This window comes from Aulonocara stuartgranti (assembly GCF_965226115.1).
Source record: "Aulonocara stuartgranti genome assembly, chromosome: 7".
Classification (NCBI taxonomy): Eukaryota; Metazoa; Chordata; class Actinopteri; order Cichliformes; family Cichlidae; genus Aulonocara; species Aulonocara stuartgranti.
The window spans coordinates 59224304-59245245 of NC_138945.1; the positions used below are offsets into that span (position 1 = coordinate 59224304).

The following is a 20942-nucleotide window of genomic DNA, read 5'->3' on the forward strand; positions in this document are numbered from 1 at the left end:
GAAAAATATCAGCTATATGAAAATATAAAAAATAAATGTATACGACATTGATTTGTTCTTGTAAAATGTATTTTATTAATTATGATCTGATCGTCAGAAACAAGCTAATCCTTAAATCGGGTTAAATATCTAAATTCCCGTGTACCTTTAACGCACCACACCGTTCAAGCCACCTGCAGCGGCACCTAGCGACCATTCGGGTGAATTTAGCGTAAGCAGCTCGTTTCTACGTGTCCCCCAGCTACGTGAAATCCCGCTCCCAGCTTCCACAGGAGTAGCAGCGATAGGTGAAGGGGTAAAAAAGCAGAACGGGAGTCGGTCAAACATGGGGGAAGTTGTTCTGCCACGCCGCATGTTCCTCTGGTGCATGGCGGTCATCTACTTGACTGCTTTTGTTTCCCTCTACGTGCAGATACCAGGTGAGCCTCTCAACTCTGCAGCCCAAGAAGCGTTATGTGTTAGCCTGTTAGCTGGGAACTTGGCGCTTCCTGTGTGTCCGTTCCTCTGCTTTCCACGCCGTTAGACGTGGTGAAGAACCGCCTGGAAGTTTCTTCATCCCGGGCACGGTCAGCCTGCAACTGGGCCAAATTTACAAGCAACCTGTTGTAAAAAAAAAAGACATACGGTGGCATTTTGAGTCACAGCACACCCGAACTATGTTTTTAATGTAAGGGGTATCTCTGCAGCCCAGTTAAGTTAAAAAAAAAAAAAAAAATTTCCTCCGCCCATATTTGAAAGGAAATGTATTTGGGCTATTTTTTAATTTAGTCGCAATGGCAACATGACTTTCCACTGCAAAGGTTACTACTGTTTATTTTCGTTAATTTTTACGCCATAGTACATATATTTGCAACATTGTTAAACTTGTTAAGAACTGGTGGTTATAATAAAATATTTTCATTCATTTTACTTATAGAACTGCATCACATATGTATGACCAGTGTTGTTATTTTTCGATTCCACCCAGCAGGTCACCAGATTATAATGACTCAGATTATAATCTCCAGCACTGAGAAGTAAAATTCATTAAAAAGAGTAACATAATGAATCCACTGCTCACCACCAGCATAATCAGTACTGTTGCTTTCCGTGTTTGTGTGCAGGTCTGTATGGAAATGAGGGGCTGCTCCCTGCCCGCTGGCAGCTGCGATACAGCGGGAAGCCTCTGGTGGAGCAGCTGCTCTCCTCTCCCACGCTGTTGTGGCTGGGACCTCGGCTTGGCCTGGACACTCACACTGCCATGGAGCTGCTGTGTCTTATCGGTGCGGCACTGAGCCTTGCTGCCACGCTGGTGGAGGCTTTTCGAGACAGTGTGGTGTTCTTCTGCCTCTGGGTCTTGTACCTGTCTATGTATGAGGTGATTTTGCACGGTGGTAATGCGCTCTTCTGTTCTTTCCTGTCACAGTATTTCTCACTAAACTTTTGTCTGTTACAGGTAGGCCAGGTTTTCCTCTACTTCCAGTGGTGAGTGCAATGCAGTTCATTTTTTTCCTGAATACCACACAGCTTCTAAAACAGCAGCTGCTTAAAGGAGATCATTTTATCAGTGTGCTGCAAGGTCTCTGCTGCTGTGCAACACTGTTGTAGATGCAATTTCTTACTAGTCTCTCCTCTTGCTTTGATTGCTTGCTTTTCAGGGACAACCTGCTCCTAGAGACGGGGTTCCTCTGTATCCTTGTTGCTCCCCTGACTTTAATCGGAGGGTCACGAGGGGTCAGAGAGCACGATCGTGTCACCTTCTGGCTTACTCGCTGGCTGCTCTTCAGACTCATGTTTGCATCCGGGGTGGTGAAGCTAACCTCACGTTGTCCCACCTGGTGGGGCCTCACAGGTACGGATGAGTGACTGTATGGATGCCATTTATGCTGTCTTTACACAGTGGTGTCATGTTTTCTTTTCCCATTTCATTCTGTCATTTTCCTCCATCTGATTACTCTCTCCCTCTTTTTGCTGTGTGTTGAGCAGCCCTCACGTATCACTACGAGACTCAGTGTATCCCAACCCCTCTGGCCTGGTTTGCCCACCAGTTGCCGGTGTGCTGGCAGAAGCTGAGCGTGGTGGGAGCCTTCGTTATCGAGATCGCTGTTCCGTTCCTGTTCTTCAGTCCACTGCGGAGGCTCCGACTTGGAGCTTTTTACTTGCAGGTGAAAAGAAATGAATTTTTTCACGTTTTGCTTTAGTTTCACCTGCAGTATTATCAACTTCAATGTTAGCTCTAAAATGAAATCAGTCTGTTTTCTCTCCTCGTGTAGGTGCTGCTTCAAGTCTTCATCATTTTGTCTGGCAACTACAACTTCTTCAACCTGCTGACTGTGACCCTCTGTCTGTCACTTCTGGATGATCGCCATGTCTATTTCTGGTTGCGCAAGGCATACAAGACTGATAACGGGAATGATGGTATGAAACTTCATTGCACAGCTGCAGCCCAGGCGATGTTTCGTAGGCTAAGGCGTAGCTGTTTGTCACGAAGAATGCACATTTTGTTTTATCTCAACTTCCTTCAGACTAAAAGAAATATTGAGGACAAACTTTGCTCACTCTCTCTCTCCACTGTATTTAGACTCAAAGCTGTGGTCGTGGCTGTGTTACCTGCTGGAGCTGGTGGTCTGGGCTCTGCTGATTGTTGGAACAATCATCTGCTTTGACCTGCAGCTGGATACAGCTAAGAAAGGCATCTCCTCGCGGACAGGTGAGTGTTTCTTTTTTTTTTCTTTTTATGTGCCTGTAACCAATTTTGCTTCTCTTTTTTCATGTTCCTTAAAATGTCCTTGGCAGCATTTACATACCACCAGTTTAACCTGTTTCTGAAGACCGTCACTATTCCCTGTATCTGGATCGGTGTCCTCTCACTCACCTGGGAGATGGTTACCTCTCTCTTCAGGTAAGATTGACCTATAAATGGTTGTGATGTGTTGCTTGTTGAGCAGTTGCCTTTTAGATGTTGTGCAACTTAACATCTAACTTTTATTTCTAGGTGTGCGTGTGTGTCTGGTTTCTTTAAGAGGTTTTGGGGAACGGTCCAGTGGACGGTGTTCGCAGGGGCTGCAGCTTCAATGTTCGCTGTCAGCCTGGTGAGTTCTGTTGGAAACATGGGAACTGATAAAGCTCATAAGCGATCAGCTGTAAATCGCCTGATTCTCTTTCAGGTGCCGTTTACCTTCATAGAGTACGATTCCAACTCCAGGTTGTGGCCAGGAGTGCGCCAAGCCTATGAGATGGTTGATCGCTATCAGGTAGTCAACTCGTACGGTTTGTTCAGAAGGATGACCGGAGTTGGCGGGCGACCCGAGGTTGTCATTGAGGGAAGCAGTGATGGGGTCACATGGACGGTGAGAACTTAAACAAGATGTAAAATTCTCTAATTTGTAAATTAGGAAAACTGCGTATTTCATAACATTAACTTATTTTCATTTAAATCTTTTTTTCTTTATAGGAGATTGAGTTCATGTATAAGCCAGGGAATCTGAGTGCACCTCCTCCTGTGCTGACACCCCATCAGCCCAGGCTGGACTGGCAAATGTGGTTTGCTGCTCTTGGGCCCAATACGCAATCTCCATGGTTCACCAGCCTGATGTACAGACTCCTGCAAGGAAAAAGAGACGGTATGAACACGTAGAGCGGAGAGCTGCATTTTCCTTGTGCAGCTGCTTAATGGGAAGTTCAGTTAATCAAATTAGGGGGAAAAAATCCCATGTTGTTTGTTTATACGGTTTTATTTGAAAGCCACATTTTATGGTATTTTCAAAGGTGGTGCAATCAAAAGAAAAAGTAGCAGGAGGCAAATAAAAATCCACCAGAGATCCATGTTCTACCTTAGTCTTGACTTAGACTATTCTACAGTGCTCAATTACCTTGGTCAGGAACAAACAGTTCTCTTAAAGTTTGCTTTGTGTTCTGCAGTTGTTGAACTGATCCAGTCGGATGTATCCCAGTATCCATTTCACCAGCAGCCGCCTGCCTATCTGCGAGCTCACCGCTACAGATACTGGTTTACCGAATCAAAGGCTGACGGGTCAGTGCTCTCTGGTTCTTCTCGTGCTTCATTGTGTTTGCATGCATTGAAGAAACTTCACTGGAAACATTTCACGGCTTGATTTATTCCTTTATTTCATTTTCTGGTGTTTAAAAAAAAAAAAAAAAAAAGTGACTTTAGACATGCATACTAAATTTAATGCAGGTTTACTTATTTTATCCTAAAACTAGACCTCACCGACTCTTTGTTTGCAGCTCTTTCCCAGAGCGCTGGTGGAGGAGGGTCTATGATGAGGAGTTCTATCCCATAGTGCATCTGGGAAACAGTTTCCTAGAGGGCATGCTCAACCAATATGGACTTAAGGTAACTCTCGAAAATGCTTTCCTGTATTCGAAGAGCTTAATGTTCGCTCCTGATTAGATTTAGGCTTCTGGATAGTTGTTCCACAGAACCAGATTTTTGTGTTTGAAGCCCTCCCTGGGACAAAAAAGGCAGACCAGTCAGAAGAGAAAAGAGGACCCACTGTACACCAGTGTGTCATCCTTTTCAGATGAGTTGTAGAGAATATTACAAGTGGTCAAAAGTGTGGGGGAGGGTGAAAATGAGATGCGGCATGCAGTTCTATTTTCCTGCATGAATTAGACTACATGTCCATGACGTATGCCAGTATAGGAAGCAGTCGGTTTCATAATTTCAGTGTGAAAACAAAACTAACATGATTGGTGATGTGATGTAATAAAAACACAAGCCTTAGTTTTCCAGCTCAAAAGATCCAGTGTTAGCACCACCACTGATCCACACTGATTTCTGTTTATAGGACAAGTCTCCTCCGCGCCGTTTGTCCAACACCACTGTTGCCCAAGCGGTGAGGTGGGTGCGCTCTCAGGTCAGAGGTGTCCCTGCGCACACACTTATCTGGACCCTGATTGCCTGCAGTGCCACCTTCTGTCTACTTCAGGGATTGCGACATAAAAGCAAAGATGCAGAGAAGCCTTCAGACGCTCACAAGGCCACAGCGACCGATCGTACTGAAAATGCGGCCGACGGCTCTTCTTCAGACCATCATGAGAAGTCTGATGAACAGCAGGCAGATGAGGAGGCTGACAAAGAAGCAGACAGTGAAGACGAGGTGGAAGAGGAGGGAGAAGAGGAGAACGAAGTTGATGAAGAAGATGAGGATGAAGAAAGGATAGAAAAAAGATGAGGGCCTTGAAAAAGCTACTGGTAATCCATCGTAGACTGTTATCACGTCTGCCTTTATAAAATGTTACCAAGATGACCAAAGAAGATGTTTTCTGTATTTTTGTGTTTCCCGATCAGCCACTCGTTAACAACATGCCTGCCTTGTTTCACCAACACTTCACTGCACCACACTGTATCTCTCTGTATTTCTGCTTCATCACTTTGCAGAAGTTTTTTAAACATTTTAATGCCTTCCTTGTCAGTTCTGACATATACAGCTGAACACCTGGAGAAACCCAGTTTAAAAAAAACAAACAAATCATGTAGAATGAAACGAGAAACGATGATGTGGGCTCTGGTTTGTCTAGCGTTGACGCTACTGTTCGGCACAGTTTGTCTCCCGCCTGTGCTGTTTGCGTCTTGCTGTATGTACAGAACTAAATCACACAAGCACTTTTCCCCTTTTCTACAAACGTGTGTTTTGGGTTTTGTTTTTGTTTAAGATTTCAAATTAAACACATGGAACACTGTAGTGTTTTGAAATCTTTTTATATATATGTAACAGTACAATAAAAGTGAAATTTTGATTTGTACATGCTTTATTGTATAAAATAGGCATTATTATAATGATTAGAATATACAAAATAAGATTGATTTATCCAGTAAAAACTAAACTATATACAGAAAGACACCAAGTCCAGCTATACATTTAGTCAGAGTGTCACAATATAGGTATGTAAAATCATTCCACTAACCGATTTCTAACAGTGTTGTCGTTGATTTTTCTTTTTAAGCGTTCCTTTTGGTCCGTTTTACCACTGCAGTACTCCAGGACAGTACTTGTCAATCAGAGACCGGTAGTACACCTTCAGGTTGTTGACGTCAGGCAGATCAGTGGTTTTTGTGTACAGGTCAAATTTGCTGTAGATGAATCAGAGTTAAGTCCTGGGTACAAAACTTGACTGAACACATTTTACATGTGTGTTTAAGATACTCACTTGAACTCTTTGACCCAGGGCAGCATCTTCAAGTCTTTATCGTTGCACAGATGCATGTAATCTCCATGGGAGTGCCAGGGGTAGAAGGAATGGAAGCGAATCATGTATAAGCCCTGGAGGGAGACACAAATTAGAGGTGTCTCCAGTCACTGTATGCATGGAAAAAACAAATGTATTTTTTCCACTATAATCGGGATTTATCCACTAATTCTTCTATTCTACCCCTTTTGTTCTGATGCCTAATCTTTGACCTTTACTCCGGTTGTGTTGGAGTTGCAATCAGTCTTTCCCCACAAATTAATCCAATTAAATGTTTGGTTCTTAAACCTGCTGAAATCTACCCTGGTTCTCAAAGAGCACCAAGCAGAACTGGCACCATGTCAGAGGAAAAGAGGAATTAGTGTTTAAGCTGTTAATTCAGAGCCAAGACTTTCCTGTTGCCTAACACTTTTGTGCCAACTATAAAGCTAATTGTCCCCGATAAAAACAATTTAAGGTAATAATTAACTCACCTCCTCTGGGATGAGGCACTTGTTGAACTTCATAACTCTATAGAGATACTCTGAAGACAAGAACGCAAGGGTGTAGATCACAGTGTAATAGATAAATGCTCTTCTATAGTAGTAGAACTTTTAAAAATAATTTAAGTCATGCGTGGCTGATGATGCTTCTTACCATCGTGGCCCCAGGACATGAGGACATTGTCAAGGCCACAGTTTGGTTCGTAGATCCCAAACTCAGTGCTAAAGGGGGAAAAAACATAACAGGATCAACTCCCTGCACTTTTAATAATTAGACTACAATTTACTGTCAGCAGTCATAATTTTACAAGGAGCATATTTTCAATAGCACAAATAAAAAAAATATTTTTGGTCAGCTGATTAACACCGACTGTGGACTGAACAGATGCAGATGTGTGTTTTTATGTCCACTGAGCAGTTTGCTTTCAAGCACACTTCGTTAACTTTTTTTTCCAATGTTCTCATCTGTAAAATATGTGCAATTATTTTGTGAAATTCGCAGAGTCAACGTCAGAATACCAACTTGTATTTGGGATTATTGTCATCTGGATTTTTCAGGAAGGTGTTGTTTCTGAACACAATGGAGTTTTGAAATTTGCAGCCAACAGGAAAAGTGTCGCCCACTACAGCCCACTACAGGACACAGAGACACAGACAGTTACCTTAGAAACCTATTAAAATTAAACATGAAACAAATGGGATTTATATAGTAATAATAACAATAATGAGCAATAAACTAAATGAACACAACTGTGTTAAAACTTCCGTTTGAGGAAAAGCAGCTCTGAAAACTTTGAACAGATGAATCTGCTGTGCCAGCTTTACCTATCTTGGACCTATCCCTCACCTGCGGTTCATCCCAGAGAGCCATGATCTTTCCGACATCATGGATCAGACCAACCAGCTGGAACCATTCTGAGAGGTACAGTAAGTACAAGATATTTACTCTATAGCATGAGCTTTTCCACAGTCTCGGTGCATTTCTGATTCTCTCTCTGCACTTTACCTTTGTCTGGGTGTTCTTGGCGGATGCCTTCAGCAGTCTGGAAAGCGTGGAAGGAGTTGGGGAAGTCCACATCGGGATCAGACTCATCCACAAGCTGGTCTAGAGACATGATGGCATCCATCATCCCCATCCGGGTGTGGTTACAACCGTTCCATTCAGTGTGCTGCATCAATATTAGACAGTTAAATAACTCCAAGCGGTGTGTGAAAAATGCTCTGGTGAACAGATAGAAGTGATGCTATTCAGCGGTCAAAGGAGCTTGCAAAGAAAAGCGTCTGGACTTCTTTAAGTTGCTTGAAGACGTTTCACCTCTCATCCGAGAAGCTTCTTCAGTTCTAAGGTCAAATGGTGGGGAGTCCCAGATTTAAACCTAGTGGGAGTGTCTCCCCACAGCATGTTGCTGGGTCTGAAATACACTGGGATGTCATGCTTGGAGAAAACTCTCCTGAGTTTTTCTGATACACCGGCTACATAGGGGATGACAATGTTGTTGCGTCTGTCTTTCTTATCCTCCCTCGCTGGTGTCTGATCTTCTTTTCTGTGCCTCTTTGCTGACTTTAAGAACGCCCATTTAGGATAGCTGCACGTTTTGAGTGCTTCCTTTACATGCGTGTGTTCCTTGCACATGCGTGTGAAGGAACACACGCATGTAAAGGTTGCCTGTGTATCAGAAAAACTCAGGAGAGTTTTCTCCAAGCATGACATCCCGGTGCATTTCAGACCCAGCAACACACTCAGACAGAAACTGGTTCACCCAAAAGACAAAACTCCAAAACACAGACTTAACAATGTGGTGTATGCTGTACAGTGCAGCGAGGAATGCCCAGACCTCTACATTGGAGAGACCAAACAGCCACTTCACAAGCGCATGGCACAACACAGAAGAGCCACCTCCACAGGACAAGACTCAGCAGTCCATCTGCATCTAAAGGACAAAGGTCACTCTTTCGAGGATGCCAATGTTCACATTTTGGACAGAGAGGACAGATGGTTTGAAAGAAGCCATCTATGTCCACTGTGAGCGACCATCTTTGAACAGAGGCGGGGGTTTACGACACCAACTGTCTGCCATCTATAATCCAGTTTTGAGTTCCCTCCCCTAGACGCCTTAACGACCACGCACATCCTGGGCCATCTGACCTCAGGAATTCTCATGATAAGGTGGGGCCAGGTTTCACAATGAGCTCACCCGAAACCCTGGCTGATTGGGACCCACACCCAGTTCCACACCTTGGCTCAGGCGATTAGAGGATCATCAGGGGGTCCTTTTTTCCCTCTGTGGGGGGATACTCCCACTAGGTTTAAATCTGGGACTCTCCACCATTTGACCTTAGAACTGAAGAAGCTTCTCGGATGAGAGGTGAAACGTCTTCAAGCAACTTAAAGAAGTCCAGACGCTTTTCTTTGCAAGCTCCTTTGACTACGATGACCTGGATGACTGAGAACCTTCACAGACACGATGCTATTCAGCAGTTAACACTAATATTCTGCCGTTTATAATAAAGCAAAAGCACATCATGTTGTCAAATATATGACAATATATTCAATGTATAACTTTGTGAGGAGAATTAGGTTAAGTAAACAATGTTAAGGCCAGAGACTGGTCTGTGATTCAGACCTCTTTCTTTTTTGTTTGCTCAGTCTGAGTCAAGTTTGCTCATCCAGAGGCAAATCCAGAGGTCGCACAAGTTCAGTGTGATTGACTAAAAGCTGCCATTCATGAATCTGTAACTGATCATTTCACATAGTGACAGACCTTATTTTTAATATCCAGGTCTCTTTTTTAAAATGTTCTCTTTGTACCAGGTTTTACTCACTGTTTTTTTTTTCCTTCTAATTTTCTCACCTTTTGGTTTACAAACTCCACTGTTTGATAGGTGTGCATCAGGCTGTACGTGTTGAAGACACGGTCAATTAGGTTTCCGCTCTGAAAACACAGACCAACACCAACAGATTCTCAAAAGCAAAAACTGATTTCCAATGTTTCCGTGTGTTTTTTTATGTGTAATATCGTTACGTATGTTGCTAAATAGACTTCGGTGAACAGGTATTGCAAAGGGGTTATATACAAAATTTAAAAAAATTACCTGTTTCTCAATTATCTTTGTAGCTGTGTTATTGTACTTAATTGTAATCAATCAGCTTCCTTTTGTCCACTTACAATAAACAATAATTTTTTTAACTGCATAAATAAAGGATACATAAAAGTCCCTGCCAAAAAGTGATTGCGGCTTCTACCTTGTTACAGGAATGTTGTTTGTTGGTTAAGAGGACTTGATATAATTCACGAGAGATATATTTGACATATGTTTCACATATTGTAGATCAACAAGTTATTTATAGCAGTTTAAATACAAGCAATCAGTTTTTGGCACAACACCGGCCAATGATTGGTCGCTCAGTGGATCTAACAAACACACTCTAAAGGACTAAGTTCTGCCCCCACACCATTTATATATTACATATACATATGTACATATTAATTAAACTTATATTTACATGCTTTTTTATCAGTATTTATTATAATTAACTTTGTTTTTATCAATATTTATTCCCATTGTGAGAGTATGAATATTTATACTTTTAATCCCGTTTTTAACACTGGGTTACATAGTTGTTTAGTTAGATCAGACCATCAAATCAATGAGCTTCTCGGAAAATCTGCATTAGACTGTAATGTTTGATTAGTTAAAAATCTGATGACATATGCAGAACTGTGTCAGCCTCTGCTGATAAAAACTCAACTATCTTTCAGTGAGTTGACCCCACTGTGGAAGCTTAAACTCAGTGAATGACTAAATGAACTGAGTGAATGATCTGCTGTTACAGAACTGATCAAATTAGCCAGAAGTCAGACTCTATTGAGTAGAAAATAAGAACCTGAACTCCCCTTGTGGTCAGCCTTGGGTTAGTGTTAGGCACATTTTGATATTTTGCTTAAGTTTTGGCTCACTCTGAAGCTCAGCTTTTTTTTTTTTTTTAACTTAAAGCAGTTATGTCTGCCTGTAATTATAACCTCAGTTTTTTCCTTCAACTCATAAATTAATGTGGAATTAAGCTGGTTTGTTTAATTACCTCAAAGTTTCTGTAGTCTTCCTTGTCTTTCGCCTTACTTGTCTCCAAATTTGGCCGATATGCCAGAGACGGGTCCGGACCCTTTGAGCAGTAAAAAGTACATTTTCAGATTTTACAAAGCTATGCAGCAACTCTGCTTTCAAATGAATGGTGTGAATGGGCAAAAATTACACTTACAATGTTAATGATCCTCATGGCTGATAGGTGAAATCACAGTTACTGTTGGGTTGTGATGGGTTGTGATGCGTCGATGCTCTGGTGGTCACTGTCCGCCTGCCCATATATATCCTCCTGGTTCAAACTGTAACCTTTTTGACGTGCATTGGGGGCTAGGTTTACAGCAATGTCCTGTCACACTTTAACCAAATTTTATGTAATGGGGTACCCTGTGTTGCACGTTGGCCTTGTTTGTGTGTTTTTGTATGTCAGAGTGTCTGTCCGTTCCAGGAAGAGCTTTTCAGTGATCAGCAGATTGCATGTTTGGGCTTATGTAGAATGACTCAGTACTTCTTTTCACAGTTAAGTTGTTTTTATTTTTTTTATAATTATCGGGGGAAAAAAGTTTTTACACATATGTAGATCTGTTTTTAATACTATGTATGCATTACATACAGTAGATTTGTCATATTTACATGTCTGCGAACTATATCACAAACTATTTAAATAGCAAAACAATTCTGCTTTCTTGTAATCTATGGGTACTGGTCCTCATGAAGGCAGGCTCTGACTTGGGATTTTTCAGTATCAACGGTCCTGTCTTTCAAGTATCAGCTGGTTCAAACGCAGATTAACAGAGGTAAAGTTGACAAAGATGTCCAAACAAGCGTTACTTCGTGACTTCTATTTTTTTTATTGATTGCTGTCTGTCACATAAACCAAATGCCTGCCTCTTTACCAGGTCACAAGGTGAACATTGTAAAGACTGAACAGACGACAGGAAAACCTTCATATTTTTCCGCTTTGCTGTGATGAGATATTTGGATTTGAATTTTGATTTGCAACCTTTACATTCCCTCGGAGAGGACACGGAGTACAACAGATCTTTACATTTTGTTTTATGTGTTAATAATACTGTACGGCATAAAAAAACATTTTTGGGCATAATTTTTTGGACACAAACAAGATAACTTCTCAGAAAAGCTTAAATATTTCTAGTTCTGATTTGCGTTTAAGGGGTGTATCTGGGGGTGGTAGAGGCTTGGCCCACTCTTAAATCTAATTGGCCACATTAAATGCCTCCCAAAACTGTTGAGAAACAACAGCCTGCATGCGATCAAGCATGGCACATCTGATGTAAATGTTGCAAACCGTGGGGTTTATTATACTTGTGTAAAATATGTTTTATATCTAAAGCTATTTGTGGCTGTAGAAGGAGCTGGATCAAGTCTGGTAGCCTCATTAGCCCCTGCCTCTGCTCTTTGTTTATGAACGTGACTTACAATGTGTGTTTTTTCTGAACATTTGAACTCTACCTGCTTTGTTCTGTGCATGTACAGGAAATGAAACGTGAATGTAAGTCACACTCACCTTTTAGGAATGGACAAAAAAGTGTTTCATAGTGAAAGAATAAAGGAGGCAACATGGATATGAAAAGGGTAAAATGATGCTGGTTTGTAACTTTACTTCATTTGTAAAATATTGTCAGTATAATACAGCATGAAATGTTCACAAAAAACTTCACACTGACGCCTCGATTTGCTGTTGACAGGTGAAATAACTATAAAGGTTTTATTTAACATCAGTGTTAGAAGAAAACAGCACAATGGTTTACAAAAGGACACTTGTGTCTTTGAATGGAGTGTATATGAAAACAAAGATTTACTAAAGTGTGATATTTACAGCAAAACTGACCCATTCATTTAAAGTTAAATAACACACCTTTAAAATTCAAGTCATATTGAATGTAAAGGATAATAAAGTGCTTTCATGCATTCCTAATAATAGCCTGTGTGAACTACCAAAACGGGAGTTATAATGAGCTGATGTGCACACAGAGAGAAAAGAATAAAACAAACTATAAAGCTTAAAAAATGATGGTCTAAATTCACTGGCATGCTTAATCTGCGCTGGTGAAAGGCAAAACACTGTAAGCCCTTATAAATGATCAATTAAGGCTCAAACTGATGCAGAGAATATCGAGTGCGGCTGTCCTCCCTCTGGTTTAATAGAGTTGAGACCTGCTACGGTGTCTGTTAAGTGTACAGACAGATTACGGATTAGGGTTAGTGGTTATTTTGGCTGATCATATGCACTGTGGGTTTTTGGGTGAAGGGTTAATTGGGTTTGATTGGGGGTTATTCTCGGGTTCTGTCTGCACTGAAGCAGAGAGGGATAAATGTGCTTTCAAGACACATTGTGGATTAACACTGAGCTCAGGTAAGTTAAGAGGAGGAGGATAACCATTCATCAGCAGACATTAGTCAGGTAGGGATTGGTTGAGAGAGGCTTGTCTGGTTACAAAGATAGTCGTGCTGTAAATGCCAAAACATATAGGACTCTAGTTTTAGCTCGGTATAATGCTGTAGCCCACACTACAGGTAATAATCTTTAAAAAGTGTTATTTTTACAGATTTGACAATCGTATCTGTAGCTTACAATAGCAATGTACTCGTCAGAATAATTGATAGATTCAATCTCAAATTGGTGATAATGAGTTGAAGCAGGAAGTTGTCTTGGGAAAGACTCCTGAGTGACCAAAGCACTCTGACATAAAAAAAAAGCAGTCTGCTGTTTCCAGTCAAGGGACTCTGACCTTTCCAAATGGCCTCTTAGTCTTTGCTGTTGTCTTTTTCATGATGTTGCCTCATTCAAAGCGTTCAACAGTTTACTCTGTGAGTACCTTGTTCTTATTACTGATGAGAGTTTTAGTCAAAACTATAAAAATAAGACCCAAGCTGTAAAAAACCCCACAACTGCTCTGTTAAGGAATGACAGCAGTAGCGATATTTTTGAGCCTGAACATATAGTTAGTGTAACAGTGGACCTGGGTAATTTGCCAGCAGGTGTTGATGAAGTTGTCTTGAGTGTGGGTGAGTGGGTGTGGCCTTATCCATAGCTGTGAGGACTGCGGGGGTTAATTGGGGAGGAGTCTTCCCTCCCACTCTGTCCAATCAGCTGGTACAGACGGTGGCTGAGGTTCTGAACCTGACAGGTGCCTAGGACACACCCCACCCTCATCAGGTGGGGGTGGCCCCTGCCTCTACCAGCATGGCGACGACCCCGTGACCCGTGCTGCCAGACTGGCACCTCCGGTAGCACGTTGTGGCTTTGGTCGACCAACAGGTCAAAGGGCTTTGGCGGGGGATCTTTGTGTGGGAGCAAGGCCCTCCAGATGATCTGTCCGTCTTCCTCTGTAATTTGGTTGGGAGCAGCGACAGAGAGATCAGACACAGTTGGCACGATGCTGGGGTGAAAGGACTTTGGGAATTTAGAGGTTCTGGGAAAACTCAGCCTGAGAAAAACAGACAGAAAGACAGAAAATATTTCCAGGGAATCACATTCACATACGTCATATAAACGTGACTTTAGGGTAATAATACTACTTTCAGCTGCTGCCTTATTCACAAAGGGTTGTCACAGTGGGTTTGTTGCATGTTTGACTTGGCAGGTTCCCTTATTGATGCAACCCCAAAGGGATATATGTCGCCTCTCAGGATCAAACTAAGGATCTCTGACTCTACTATGGAGCCCCCATGACTTTAGGGTACATTACGTTGGTGCAGATTCATTTCCTGAAGACTTAGTGAATCCTTTAGTATAACTTCAATTAACCTCATCCCCGCCTAACGCAGCAATTTAAAATTGAACAACTGTGTGGATATGAAAGGGTGACTGTGTAAACGCGCAACATTAGCAATACCTGTTCAAATGTGATGATTGGCAGTCATGCATGTCACCTGCTTGAGTTTCACAGTGAAACTGGATAAACGCCTTACAGGATTCACGGTTGCACTGCAGGAATGTCTGCTGTGCTCAGTCTGAGGTCTCATTTTTGAGAAGAGATGATAAAGAAAGACAGAGTGGTGCACAGGTAGTAGTTCTGCCTGTGGCTATCTAACCGTCTATGTGCATTGCTTAAACATTAAAGCACTGCTTTCCCCCATTAATCTTCAAAACACAGTTAAAAGGGTGATAAGTTCATTTTAGTCAATAATTAAAAAAGAATGCAACCAGTCGGTCTAAAATTTCTGCTAGCGACATCTAAAGGCTGCTCTGTTTCCAGCTCCCAACCGGACCAAAGTGGTTTAAACCAACAGAGTCGAGAACCAAGACACTGACATCCGCTCAGTCAAAAAAAAAAAAAGACATGGTTAATCAATAACAGTATGCAAGTCGGCAAATCTCACAACAGTTCCGGGAAGTGACAAAGCACAATGTAGATTGGTGGTGAGGGGCTCCTACACCTCCTCCACTCCCCTTGAGTGGGTTTTAAGTACTTTATTTCTCAGTCTCCTGCTGTCTGCACACGTTTTTTTCCCCTCACATCATCACAATACCTTTTCTATTTAAAAAAGAAAAAAATAATTCCCACTTTCTCCCAGATGCTCAAAAGTTCAAGTGCAAAGAGGGGGTATGTTTTGTCATGTAAGCAACCAGCGATGACATAATACTGCACAGGTAAATTAAAGGTTTGCAATAAAGCAATTGTCTGTTTATTCCAGCCCTTTTATACTGCTGACAGGAGCAAGTGGTTAAGTCAAATGACTGCAAACCCTCATCGTCCCTAATTCTCTTTAATACTTTTATAGTTTTGTCAAACACAACACTGCCTTACGCATGACTTATAATTCTGTACTGCAAAAAATGATATTGTATATTCAGTATGTAAGGAACAAAGAATAAAGGCAGAGGGATGGATGAAGTAAGATAATGTTTGTTTGTTTGTTGTGAAAAGTGGGCCAGATTACCATTTTATCCTGTAACTAATCCTGACTGGTATTCTGATCACTCTTCTGGCTGGACACCTTTAGCTCTCACTGCCAACACACACGAGAACACACATTCATTGTGTGTTATACCATTGACTTTAGGCTAGGTGAACTGAACTGGTTTTAATGGATGGTGAATGAAGCGTGCACACTTAGACACACACACACTGGCATAATGTTGCATGGTGGAGAATTAGTCAAAACACGTGACTGTGACACGTGACTGTCAAACTGAGATGCAGACTTTTGCATGCATGCGGTACACAGCGTAAGAAAACTCTTGGCTTTATTCATCTTTACATGCGTGTGCTGACATCTGTAGTTGCCTGTCTCTTTTTCTTTCTGCACAAAAAAACACACATTTGTGCATTTACTCACACACATACATGGTTAAATGGCCCCCTGTGGTGAGGTTTAAAATCAACTGCCACTGAAGGGAAAGGCACTTGGCACCAAACTGCCTCCCAGTAACAAGAAATCTGGGCCACTGAGCTACTTGCTAGTTTCTAACACATCTAATACAGGTAAGCTAATATACAGCAAGGAACCAATACAGTAAACACATATGCCTATTTTTTATTTTACTTCCAGTAATTTTTAGTGTCTGCATTTTCATTGTGGTGAAAAGGTTTTGCTTATCCACTGTACTACAAGATACGGGGATGGGTGTTCTTCTTCACCTTTCCACCTGTCTCCTTTACATGCACACAAATGTTCTGTCTTGCTTCCTCTGGCTTTCCTCCCTCTTCTCTCCAGAGCATACCTACATCACTCTAGACTCTTTTCCACCAGCTCCATACTCTCACTATGGATCACAATGCCATGTGTGAACATCCTAGTCCACGGAGACTCCTGCCTGACCTCATCTGTCAGCCTCTCCATCACCTTTGCAAAATAGACGGGGCTCAACCCCACCTTGAACTCCCACTGCGCACCTCACCTCTGTCTCGTTGTCCTCATGCATGTCCTGCAACACTCTCACACACTTCTCTGTCACTCCTAAATTCCTCATGCAGTACCACAGTTCCTCTGTTGGCACCCTTCCGCATGCTTTCTATAGACCTACAAGGACACAGTGCAACTCCTCCTGACCTTCTCCGTATTGCTCCTTTTCAGCTGTACTGCTGCTCATTAATCATTACTAGCTTCGGTCAAGCTTCAACAGCTCTTTCTCATATCTTTGTGAGTGGCTCTGTAGTTATTATAGCTCTGAACATCACCCTTGTTCTTGAAATTCAGTACACAACTTTTCCATCTTCTCATTTTTCAAGATTATGTTAAACAATCTGGCAAAAATAAGCAAACTCTCCTGTCTTCTCTCCTAGACTCCAGACCTGTGGAGGTATGGCGATACCTCCACAGGTATGCCATCTGGACAAATCAGCTTTCCATGTTTCATCGTCTTCATAGCACATTCCCTTGCCTCATTCAGACATTTGCATAAATACCACTCTTTCTTTTCTGTTTAGCAGTGGATGGGTCAGAGTGCAGTGAAAAACCATCTTGCATTCTTTAAAGTGCATCCTTAGTCTCCACTGGCTGTAGATTTATAGCTGTGAACATGAATTCACTGCATCCTGAGTTCTTGTAGATGAGAAACTGCCCACCAGAGGTGCATGCGAGCACAAAAATGTCAGACGCAGTTAGATATATGTAACAGAGAGTGAGAGGACCTCATGTGTCCTGCCTTCTTAGGCACCAACCTCACCTTCTTCCTTCAGAAGTGAGAACACACCTCACATCGCCTGCTGTGTGCTACATGTGAGAAGGGATAGCTTTAGACAGCATCTCACCCTGGCTTTGTTACAGCCAGTTACATTAAAAGTACGACTTTATTATGAGTTGACAAGATCTGATGATAGTGATATCCATTTCCCAGTCACAGTTTTCTTTGCCCACCTGGTCTGTTTAATGGCGGTACTAGCTGGAGAACAGAGAGGGATTGCTTATCGTCAATGAAACTTACTGTAAAGTTGTAAAAAAGTTATTTTTTGAGCAGCTGAGATGCTTTAAAATGAAATTTGGTCATAACTCACAGGAAGGAAAACAGAAACGATTGTTGCCTATAATATCTGGTAGCAATTAACACTCCATGATAGCAGTATGTAATAAGCTGAACCCCCTTTTGTGTTTTTCTTTCTATTGCAACCCCCATTCCCTCACCTCTCATGTGTGATTCAGGATGTGAACCTGAATCTGAGAGACCAAAAGGAGCGTCTCCAACATTCTTCCCCAGTTAGAGCTCAGCATGGGGCTGTTCACAGAGAGACTGAACACACATGCAGACACATACGTGTACACAGACACACACACCCTTTTGTCCCTATGGGTTGCCCACAGCTTCACTAACAGCACGACCCCCTCCCTCCTTTTGGCTCTGTCTTTTTAAAATTACAGCAGGATGCTTTCATTTTTCTTTCTCTCCTCTTTTATTTCTTTAGGCTCACTTTGCTGAGAGCCAGCAGCAATATTACGTTACATCCAACAGCACTGAATCACACTGAGACGTTTGAGATGGGGTTCCCCACAACCCCCACCCCCATTAGCCAGAGATGTTTAGTATATAATGCTACACAACTTAATCAAATTGATAATTCTTATTGGTGTTGTTGAGGAAAAACAATCAAATAAACAAGCAGGAATAGTTCTGAAAAAATAAAAATAAAAATAATTGTATGAAATGCATTGCCTTGATGCCTTTTTATCTTACACTGTTATTGCACTAATTTAGCTCTCGAACAATAGATAAGGTGTATTAACACTAATGTGGGATTAAAGCTTTATAAAAGCTGCAAATAAGGGGAGAAATCCCTCTTATATAACTTAGACTCAGGGAGCATAACCCCTCTCCCTCTCTTACGCTTTCTTTCTCACACACACAAAACAGCGTAAGAAGTTTTCTCTGATTAGATCTACCAAGGTAGCAGAAAACAAAGTAACGACCTGTGGGTTTGCATGTGACGGTAATTTTAAACGGCGTGCTGCTGGCCTTGAAGCAGCCACATCATAACATGTTCTTAAGGAACCTACAAGCTGCTGGTGTCTTATTCAGACTGCTTGCTTGCTGCTTGGCCCCTCGGTATGCGCATGTATCCTTGTCCCAAATCCCACTAAATCACCTTCACCTCTGTCTCACCTCCTGCTGCTACTGAGAGGAATTACCTTACTCTGTCACTAGACCCTTTTTCTTCTCTTTTATGTTTTTATTTCTTTCTTTCTTTTCTTCAAATGCTGTGATGTGTAGTCATTGTTTTGCCAAAGTTACCTTTTTACAAAGGCTTTTTATTTCTAAAGAGAGAGTTTAAAGGGTGTTATGTGGTGCAAATTTATTCACAATTACTCGCAAAACCTTTTAACATTGCTTTATACTTTATCTTGTATGGGGGGAAAAGAGGAAAAATACAAAATGTGCATCAAAGTAAAGCAGCAAAATTAAAGTTGTTTTCCATTAAGGTTATTAGTTAAGAAGATATTCTGAATTTAACAATTTACTTAAAAACAAATAAATCCCCCTAAAAGTTTCGGGGTTCGGGTACCTGGGTCTGTGAGTTCTCTGCGGAGTCAGTGCTTGGGACTGGATCTCCAAAGGCAAGAGCCCGAGCAGCACGCACAGCCACGCCGGACGGAGGGTGCACATGACAGGGTAGCGGAGGCACACTGTCCGGGAGCAGTAAACCAAAATATTATTGATATTACCGGAAATGTTAAAAAGAATCGATTAGAAAAAAATCCGAGAATATGGTCTGTCTTTTTGTTGTTGTTTTGTTTTTACAAAATGATCTCTAACATGTAAAATGTCGCGTATTCATGAACGACACGGTCAGCATCATCTCTGTTTCCTGCATCTTCGGCACACTGACCTCCGCGGTGTAATCCAATGTGATGCTCACTGGGGCGCAAAGCAGGAGCGAATGGAGTGTTCTGGTTTATAAAGTCCGAAGGAGGAGGAGGAGGAGGGAGGAGGAAGTTTTATTGCGTGTCCTGCTCACCAACCTCACCTCCAATGAACCTCGCAACCTAATTAAACCTCAAGAGCTTCAGTCCTCTCACTAATCCTGGGTATGAAGTGGATCTGCCATATTTGTTTTGTGCTTTAGGTAAGGTAACTTATATTTTTGGATTTCATTTCCCATTAAGCAGTGTCCTTGTGGCCAATGAGCCTAGGCTGACCCACTTAGAAATAACTGCTGAACCGATTATTATTAACACAGTGAAGTCGTATTAAACCCCCTGGAATACAAAGAAAATGTTATTTTTAGTAACAGGACTTCACTTATATGACAACCACGGGTTTTCATACAGTAGCCTACTCAATGCATGCCTGGAAAACTAACAAATAACTTCCTATAAAACCTGAAATAAAGTCATTATAAAAAAAAAAAATTTACTTTGAAAAGGTATTGCATTTTATTAGTCTAATGCTTTCTACTTTGCATAAATCTTCTATTTCTTCTTCTACCTGCTGGCATTAGTGGATCATCTGCCTCCATCTCACCTCATCGCTGGTATCCTCCTCCGTCATACCAACCTGCTCCATGTCCTCCTTCAATACATCCATTAACCTTCTCTGAAGTCTTGCTCTTATCCTCCGGCCTGGCAGCTCCATCTTCAACATCCTTTGTCGAAACCAGGTTTCGCTGTCGAAACCTGTCAAAGCTGTCTCACCAGCTATCCCATGTTAGAGTCCCATGTTAGAATGTCCGACTTACCATCATTAAAAAGCATATTTAAAGCTTAACACACATTAATATGAATGTCTATGGACAATTCCCCCCTTAATAACAACTATGAGTAGGGTAATTTTTTAAGAAATTTTTTCTTAAATGACTTTCTTAACTGGATAATTGAACTAGGTACATGTCTGCATTGGCTGATAGCTGTCTTGACAAGGGCAGCTACAGTTTCTGCTAGGCCTCATCCACTACCTCAAGTTGTTAAACTGGATCCTTTTTGTGTTATCTTTAATAGACTGGCTACTGTTATGGCTTGCTGTGTGGTTCGTACTTCGGTTTTGGTGAGTAACTTTTTTGTGTTTGTGTTTTCTGTTTGTTACCACTGATTAGCTGCATTGCACTCATACAGTTTATGAATATAGCTTGCTATGAATCTAGCTAGCATTAGCTAATAAATTAGCAGTCTGTTCTTTTGTTCATATAATATAATATCTGCTTCAAAAACCAACATGGCAGAAGCCAAAAAGCTAACATTATAGCTTCAGGTCAGCACCTACACAGGTATTTTGGAAAACATAGCCTTTTT

The 20942-nt window shown here is 41.6% G+C and overlaps 3 protein-coding genes across 3 annotated transcripts; 1 reads left to right on the top strand and 2 right to left on the bottom strand.

The window, feature by feature from the left end:
• The first annotated feature begins 183 nt into the window (after positions 1–183).
• On the top strand, positions 184–5687 carry lmf2a (lipase maturation factor 2a). The gene is made up of 14 exons (XM_082542145.1): positions 184–419; positions 1104–1357; positions 1436–1464; positions 1638–1831; positions 1966–2144; positions 2253–2397; positions 2561–2689; positions 2776–2881; positions 2975–3071; positions 3147–3329; positions 3434–3602; positions 3901–4012; positions 4228–4336; positions 4791–5687. The coding sequence occupies exons 1-14, from the start codon at positions 326–328 to the stop codon at positions 5175–5177; spliced, it is 2187 nt and encodes a 728-aa protein (XP_082398271.1). The 5' UTR covers positions 184–325; the 3' UTR covers positions 5178–5687.
• miox (myo-inositol oxygenase) lies at positions 5230–11115 on the bottom strand. Its single transcript, XM_082542146.1, has 10 exons — positions 10933–11115; positions 10756–10836; positions 9527–9607; positions 7681–7843; positions 7522–7589; positions 7198–7307; positions 6829–6896; positions 6666–6715; positions 6154–6266; positions 5230–6076 (listed from the first exon to the last, which is right to left on the bottom strand). The coding sequence occupies exons 1-10, from the start codon at positions 10948–10950 to the stop codon at positions 5968–5970; spliced, it is 861 nt and encodes a 286-aa protein (XP_082398272.1). The 5' UTR covers positions 10951–11115; the 3' UTR covers positions 5230–5967.
• A 1287-nt stretch (positions 11116–12402) lies between these two features.
• adm2b (adrenomedullin 2b) lies at positions 12403–20339 on the bottom strand. The gene is made up of 3 exons (XM_082542147.1): positions 20212–20339; positions 19220–19340; positions 12403–14206 (listed from the first exon to the last, which is right to left on the bottom strand). The coding sequence occupies exons 2-3, from the start codon at positions 19318–19320 to the stop codon at positions 13801–13803; spliced, it is 507 nt and encodes a 168-aa protein (XP_082398273.1). The 5' UTR covers positions 19321–19340; positions 20212–20339; the 3' UTR covers positions 12403–13800.
• Positions 20340–20942: the final 603 nt, after the last annotated feature.

What these genes read in the sequence shown, in the direction of transcription:
- lmf2a (XM_082542145.1), top strand. Translation starts at nt 326, where the DNA reads ATGGGGGAAGTTGTTCTGCCACGCCGCATGTTCCTCTGGTGCATGGCG. An exon ending in CCTGCAAGGAAAAAGAGACG is followed by an intron (nt 3,603 to 3,900) that starts GTATGAACACGT and finishes TGTGTTCTGCAG; the next exon opens with TTGTTGAACTGATCCAGTCG. An exon ending in TCAACCAATATGGACTTAAG is followed by an intron (nt 4,337 to 4,790) that starts GTAACTCTCGAA and finishes TTCTGTTTATAG; the next exon opens with GACAAGTCTCCTCCGCGCCG.
- miox (XM_082542146.1), bottom strand. An exon ending in CCAAGAACACCCAGACAAAG is followed by an intron (nt 7,590 to 7,680) that starts GTAAAGTGCAGA and finishes TGTACCTCTCAG; the next exon opens with AATGGTTCCAGCTGGTTGGT. An exon ending in CATGTCCTGGGGCCACGATG is followed by an intron (nt 6,716 to 6,828) that starts GTAAGAAGCATC and finishes TCTTGTCTTCAG; the next exon opens with AGTATCTCTATAGAGTTATG.
- adm2b (XM_082542147.1), bottom strand. Translation starts at nt 19,320, where the DNA reads ATGTGCACCCTCCGTCCGGCGTGGCTGTGCGTGCTGCTCGGGCTCTTG. An exon ending in CAGAGAACTCACAGACCCAG is followed by an intron (nt 14,207 to 19,219) that starts GTACCCGAACCC and finishes TGTTTTTCTCAG; the next exon opens with GCTGAGTTTTCCCAGAACCT.